Source organism: Arachis duranensis, chromosome 1 (assembly GCF_000817695.3).
Source record: "Arachis duranensis cultivar V14167 chromosome 1, aradu.V14167.gnm2.J7QH, whole genome shotgun sequence".
Taxonomy (NCBI): domain Eukaryota; kingdom Viridiplantae; phylum Streptophyta; class Magnoliopsida; order Fabales; family Fabaceae; genus Arachis; species Arachis duranensis.
The window spans coordinates 95,998,809-96,006,233 of record NC_029772.3 but is presented as its reverse complement, the minus strand read 5'-3'; the positions used below and the strand labels follow the sequence as shown (position 1 = coordinate 96,006,233).

General features: G+C 35.5%; 1 protein-coding gene across 1 annotated transcript; it reads left to right on the top strand.

Moving 5' to 3' along the window:
- The first annotated feature begins 1,869 nt into the window (after positions 1-1,869).
- Positions 1,870-4,528, top strand: LOC107465142 (protein FAR1-RELATED SEQUENCE 5-like). Its single transcript, XM_016084136.3, has 3 exons — positions 1,870-1,881; positions 1,992-4,373; positions 4,460-4,528. Exons 1-3 carry the CDS (start codon positions 1,870-1,872, stop codon positions 4,526-4,528), a joined length of 2,463 nt encoding a protein of 820 aa, XP_015939622.1.
- The last annotated feature ends 2,897 nt before the right edge of the window (positions 4,529-7,425 follow it).

The window sequence follows — 7,425 nt, the reverse complement described above, 5'->3', positions numbered from 1 at the left end:
TGTTGGCGACGGACAAGACCATCGTTGTCGGTGTCGAACTGAAGAGAAGGGAACGACTAGAGACAGAGGCTGAGTTTGAATGGGAAGTTTGGATCTGAGTTTCGGCTTTCTTCGAGACGTTATTGAAACCGTACCATCAGAGGCCGCGGTCTTCAGTGACGACAACAAGCACGACGGAATTGACAGACCTTGACAGCGGCGACGAGGCCACACAGAGAGAGAGAGGTGAGATCGGAGATCTTGATGCTGAGCTCCTCAATGTTCTCCGGTACGACGACGGCGGCGAGGGGGCATAGGTGAATGGCGTGGTGGGAGAGCAAGTTGTGGTTGTTGTGGAAAGGGAATTGGAGGGAGAGTTTGGTGAAAATGAAGGGTTTCTGAAGATAAAGAAGAATTTGAGGTGTCAAAAAAAAATAAAATTGAAGTAGAAAATGACGGTTTTATAACGTTTTGTAATGTTTGGAATAATTTTAATAACAAAAAAAGGTTGGGGACAAATTTGATTTTCACCCCAAATTTTAGGGACAAAAAAATACTTAACCCTTATGAGGTCCGAGTTTCTCATGAGAAGGTGGGGGTAGTACTTGTAAGAGACATCGATACTTAAGTTAGCAAGGGATTTAAGTAGGTTTTTATTAGATTGGACTTGAATATACCTGAGGGTGTCAGTGTATTTATAGTAGAATAGATTACCACCTTTTAGTGTAATTCCACCTTTGATGGTGGATAATTGTTCTCTTTTTTTAGGGAAGTTTGTTGAGATCTCCCCTAGAGGGATAGGAAATATCTTAGGAAGTAATTACTTATTTAAATAAGCGAGACTTAATTTATGTTGTCGCGCCCGGCCTCTATTAGATCGAGTAAGAATAATAAGATCATTGTCTTTAGGTGATTTTATTCCTTTTGGACTTGGCTTTATTTTAGGCCAAGATATGAACAATATCTATGCGTGTGATTCTAGGTTTGAAATTGGTTGTTTTTTTCCTCTAGGTTTTGGACTCCTAGTGTGTATATTATAATTATTTTAAATTTTGTGTTTTATATATATATATATATATATATATATATATATATATATATATTATTATATTTATAAAATGTTAAATGGCTAAACATTGTTTGTTTTAAGATAAATTCACTATTAATTTTTTCACATGAAGTTGAGTCAGATGTAGAATTATTTCTGCTGATAAAATTCAAGTAGGATAGTTTTAAATTTGGAAATAGAATAAGATTGAATTTTACAAAATATTTATCCCCACAAACCCTATACTAGAACCCTGCTACCATTGCCAACCAAAACTTTATGTCTCACCTACCCAGAAACGGACCTAATTTCTGCAAGCCATGCGGCCTAATCCAATTCATCATACCCAAAAGAGAAGAGAGGTAAAAAAAAAAAAAATACCGAGAGGTAAATAGTAAATTGGTGAATGATTCGGTGGTCCTCACTTGTTTTTTCACCAATTGTGGTGAAAACTTAAATCAACGGTTAGATCATTATTAAATTTGATCCAACGGTGGGTTATATTTTGTCAATTATAATCAATTTTTTTTTTTTTGCAATTAGTGGTATATGAACTACGGCCCAATAGAATTTGTTATTTCCATAAAAAATTTTACTAAATCCTAAATTTCACCCACACACAAAATTGAATTTCATAATTTCCAACTAGTTAAACACACAATTGTCTCCTTCGTCAACATCAACATCATTATCTTCTTCTTCACTCTAATATTAATTCTGTTGATGTTCAACTATACATCTCCTAAGTTTCATATTTTACACCCTTACAAGCTTTTTTCTTTATAAAATTTACGGCGTATATCTTATCTCTCAATCTCTGCGAGGAAGTAATCTGAATCCCAATGTCTAATGAGGTAGGTTTTTCATCAATCTGAAACCCTAAGTCACACTCTTAGGATTAATTTTGATAGATTTCTTGCATCATGCCATCAAATACCTAGCCTAAATTAATTTGTTCATGTAGGATTATGTAGATGACACCAATAATGTTGACGGGTTTCACGGGAATTTGGAGAATCCCTTGAGAAACAGTGATGAGCTCCTGGACGACGATATCTTCATGGATGCTAACTTGGCAAATGCAGAAGTTGGTGCTTCTGAATCCAATGAAGGTACCCATTTTGATCAATTGGATGAATCTTATAAGATTGACGGGTGGGAGGACATAGGAAAGACTGAGTTCTTGAATATTGTAGATGTTGATATAAAAAGATATCATTTCAGTGATCTAGGAGTGGCTTTTGATTTCTACAATGCATTTGCCAAGTCAAAGGGATTTAGTGGTCGAAAAAGTAAGACGCGAAAGCACAATGGGATAATCAATCGACAGAATTTTGTTTGTTGTCGCGAGGGCTTCCGACGAAAAAAGGCAGATAATATGCATACCAGAAAACAAGAGCCTAGAGCTGAAACTAGATGTGGCTGTAAGGCAAAGGTTCAGGTGTCATTTGACGTTGTTAGTGGTCGCTGGATTGTTTCAAAATTTTCTGATTTGCATAATCATGACCTTCTTCCTCCAATTTTTACTGCAATGCTTCCTGGTCACAGAAAAATACCTGCTGCAGATATTGAGCAAATAAATATAATGAGGAAGGGTGGATTAGGCACTGCACATATTTTTGCAGCACTCTCAAGCCAATCTGGTGGTCACCACAATGTTCCCTTTTTGCCCAGGGACTTGTACAATCAAGTCGCACAGCAACGTCGACGATTGAAGGGTGATGCTAGTGCAGCTCTTCAATTTTTGAGGAAGATGAAGTCCATTGATCCTGTCATGGTTATAAGATATGAGGTTGATAGGTTTCACTCGATAAAGAATTTATTTTGGTGTGATGGAATAAGCCAAATGGATTATCAATTGTTTGGTGATGTATTGGCTTTTGACGCTACTTACAAGAAGAACAAATATCATTGTCCGCTTGTCGTTTTTTCGGGTGTTAATAACCATAACCGCACAGTTGTCTTTGCGGCCGCTCTTGTGTGTGATGAGTCAGAGCAAACATATATTTGGTTGTTGAAAAGTTTACTGGAAGCAATGAAGGGGAAGGCCCCAATTTCAGTTATCACAGATGGTGCCCTTTCAATGAAAAATGCAATCGAAAAAATTTTTCCTAATGCACATCATCGCCTATGTGCTTGGCACCTTATTCGCAATGCCACAAGTAATGTAGGTAATCCTAGGTTCACATCGCAGTTTAAGAAGTGCATGCTGGGTGATTACGAGGTTGGTGTATTCCGTAGTAAGTGGGATCGGATGGTTGAAGAGTTTGATGTGCAAGACAAGCAATGGATAATTGATATGTATGATAACCGTCATAGTTGGGCAACAGCACATATCCGTGGGAAGTTCTTTGCTGGGTTTAGGACCACTTCTCGATGTGAGGGGTTGCACTCAGTTATTGCAAAGTATGTCAAGTCCAGGTATAATTTAAGAGATTTTGTAGAGCACTTTGATAGATGTGTTGCCTACATTCGTTTCAAAGATAGTCTAGCAGACTTTGAATGTGCACATGGAGTACCTGTGATGCAAACTCATTTATTGTCATTAGAGAAGTCTGCAGCTAATTTATATACAAGAGAGGTATTTTTTCTATTTCGCCCTATTATTATAAGGTCTGGTTCAATGAAAGTGTTAGATTGCATTGATGTTGGTTCTTATATGTTATACACGGTGGTTAAGTATGGTAGTCCTAACGATACATGGCAAGTATCTTTCTGTGATTTACCAATGGAGTTTACTTGCTCCTGTATGAGGATGGAGTCATTTGGCATTCCTTGCGAACACATTCTATCTGTTTTAGTTACACTTGACATTTGTGAATTGCCAAAATGTTTAGTTCTAGATAGGTGGACCAAAAATGTGAAACAACAAATACAAGATACAAAGGGGTTCACTTGGGATTGCTTAAAGTCTACCCAATACTGGTGTTTGATGGACTGGTTTAGATTGGTGGCTACACTATCAGCAGGTAAAGATGATAGGTTCAGGAGCATGAGGGATTGGGCGATAAACACAGTGGATAAAATGAAAGCCGATGATACTGCTAGTGCAGTTGCTTCTAATAGTGCAATTCCTGCCACTCATACAGATCCTCGTGACCCCCCAATTCGTAGAAGAGCTAAGGATCGTGCCGGACAACGGTGTAGTATATGCCGGGAGCTCGGACATAACAAAACTACATGTCCAGATCGGAGTAAGTATGATAGGGGTTCACATGAACGGCATAGTCTACTTACAGATGATGATGCATATGAGGCTATGTGGGATGAGGAAGAAGACTTCATTTATGAGGAAGATGAAGGTGAATGTGCGGTAAATTCTAGTTCTGAATCTAGCAGAGATCAAGTGAGACATTTCTCAACTTTGATATTTTATTTACTGACTACTTTAAGATTTTTCATGTGTTGCTCATAAATTTTGTGTTATTTCAGGATATGGAGATAGATGACTCTAATTATGAATTTGGAAATGAGGACGATGGAGCCAATGAAATTAATTAGTCCTATATTATTTTTGTTTCATTTAATTTGTAATGTGTATTACGTATTATTTACTTGTCCCAGCTCAAATTACCTTTGATTTAACCTTTAGTTTTTTTTTGTCTTTTTGAAATATGGATATCTTCTATTTAAATACATCACAAATGTGGGAAACTAATCCTGTCTAATTTGGTGTATGTTGGGTTTAAGTTCTAACTTTTAATTATGTCTAATTGAGTTTTTGTAGTTACTGATTACCAATTTTAAGCTACATTGATGAAAGATGAAAGATGAAAGCTGGGAATAAATATGGTGTTTATGTTAAAATTCGAGGGGTTTTTTCATCTTGTCTTTTGTTTTGGGTATTAGTGTTTCATAAGTCTGAATGCTTGGATCTTATATTACTCTTCATATAATAACAAGGATATTCAAATTCATGCACTAGTAATGTTATGTAAGTTAGTTGGTGGTAGATCATACAATGGCAAAACTCAATCCTTTTAACTTCAATTCATTCATTAGTTATGCTATGCAGGTTAGTTAGTGATAGATCATACAAAGACAACAATGGACTCTTTTAAATTCATTATTCTAAGTTGTCTGCTGTTTTATGATTATATTTCTATTTTAAAGTGCTACTTTTTCACTAGTATGAGACACAAGAGACTTACAAAAATGCATCCTGTTAGTAAAAAATAGTCACTCAATTTTTTTAATTCATCTCAATTTTTGAGAAATTGAGATGAGTTAATTATTTTATCACACATTGAAGTCTCTAAAAATAGAAGAAAATAATGTAAAATAGTCCTTTGTTATCCTCTATCATCATCTCTGTGACTATTTCTATGACAGGTTTCTTTTTATGTTAATAACATAGTGCTTTAAACTATGTGCTCTCATTTCATTGTTCTTTAATGATGAGAAGATTTTTAGTTATTAGTTAAATTTTAATATTTTTTGCACCTTGCAGTAAGATTGCTATGTGCATCGGTTTAATTCAATGTGAAAAATGAGTAAAAAATAATTTAAATATGATTAAAATAGTTTAAATCATAAGCATGGATAATTATCTTATCCATAAGCAAAATAAACATTTTGGAACTTAAATTCAAATACCTAAGTTAATAACTATATGATAGAAATATTTTTGCACTCAAATTTAAATATCTAGTTAATTTTTTGCCACAACTGCATTCCACCATCGATCTGTGCTTATTTGAACGTCTCGCTTCCTTTCGTTGCTCTCAGATAATACAAGCTTCAAGGTGCTACTCATGCGGACCTTCTCATCCTTGAGCTACATATTCACCAAATTGGCACTTTAATAATACGATGATTATAAGTAGAGCTAAGACAACTCAAGGTGTGTACCCTTACCACTCCGAGGACAGATGGGGTGAAGTGAGATTCCATATTCAGCCATTGCATAACCCAACAAGCAGAATTTTCACTGTGTCAGATTGTTAAAGTTTGATTAAAACCTCAATGGAAGGATGTGCATTGACAAGAGAAGCGAAAACATACTAATAAATGGTCTACCTTGATTCCAGTTGCGGTAATCCATATCCTCTGAGTATATCCCATTTTTCAAAATGGTTCTTACTTGGCATTCCATGTTTGACATAATCCTCTGATAATATTATTTGAACAAGCACTTGTCCCTGTAACCATGGCTTTATGAGACACAATGGACCTTGTTTTAGCATATCATGTTACTTGCTATATTGAGATACTTACTATTACTTTCATGTCTTGGAGCCTTTGTTCCTCGCCATGTTTTGGTGATAACACATCGAAATAATAGGTTACCTTGTCTATGATGCTAAAGACTATAAGATACCAATGACCAACCTTCTCCTTAACTGGTATATATACCTAAAATTTGAAAATTTCTTTGATTTAAATATCATGTACACAACAAATGATATATATACCTAAATTAGTTTTGTCCTCTAATTTTAAATATTTAAATTAGTTAAGGTCAGTGGACATACCCACTTAATATTCTTGTTGGGTTGCATAAAATCTTTTCCATAGTCTCTGAGCAAGTCATCCAGTGTTTTATCTCTAAAGATGTCCTCCTGGAATTTGATAAATAATGTATAGCATAACACACAAAATATGAGACTAGTCAATTCAAATTGTATTAAATCCAGTTAATCATTCACACAATTGTACAAGTTTCTAGACATAACACTCATATTAGACTTACTATATGCTACATTGTTACACATATTTAGAATTGTTATACTTAATAATTGAGATTACCGCAAATAATGGTGGTAAGCTCCACAGTATCCTTTTGTTACTCTGTTCATGTGTTGTTCTAATAGCCATCAGTGTAAACACCTGCAGTTTTAAGGTAATTTATATTATTGTTTCGATATGTAAATCACCGAAGAATTAATGAGTTAGTGTTGTTAATTTTATGAAATTTTAATTCTTAAATGCAAACCTCTTCTGAAATCTCATGCCCCGGGCACATGCATGTTAGCTGCGCTCTAGAGATTCTGCAGTCCCCATGCTTAATGATCTCCTCTCTGCAATAGAGTTCAGTGAATTGGATAAACAAATTTTAGTTCAATGTCATCTTCATGTAAGGTTTCTCATGGAGACACTTAAAAAGCAACAACTTACTCCCCATCAAGTGATGAACAAAAGATATATGCTCCGATTTTCTCATGTTCTTTTCTTAAATTCATCTCAGGGACTGGTTTGAAAGTGAATGATAACCCCGCTAACGATGCAACATCATGATTGACTTTTTTCCCTGATAGGATTTTCCCTCTTGGTGCAGCAGCTTGGAGATGCAGTTGCGTACTTAGTGTTTCACCGAGGGTGCTGCGATGGTTATTCTTTGGTGGGACAGTGCTTGAGGCATTTTCATTTGACAGCATATGCTACGTTTTCCCCATCCA

Excerpts from the sequence above, each read along its gene's own strand:
- LOC107465142 (XM_016084136.3), top strand. Across the intron at positions 4,374-4,459 it reads CTGAATCTAGCAGAGATCAA|GATATGGAGATAGATGACTC; the intron begins GTGAGACATTTC and ends GTGTTATTTCAG.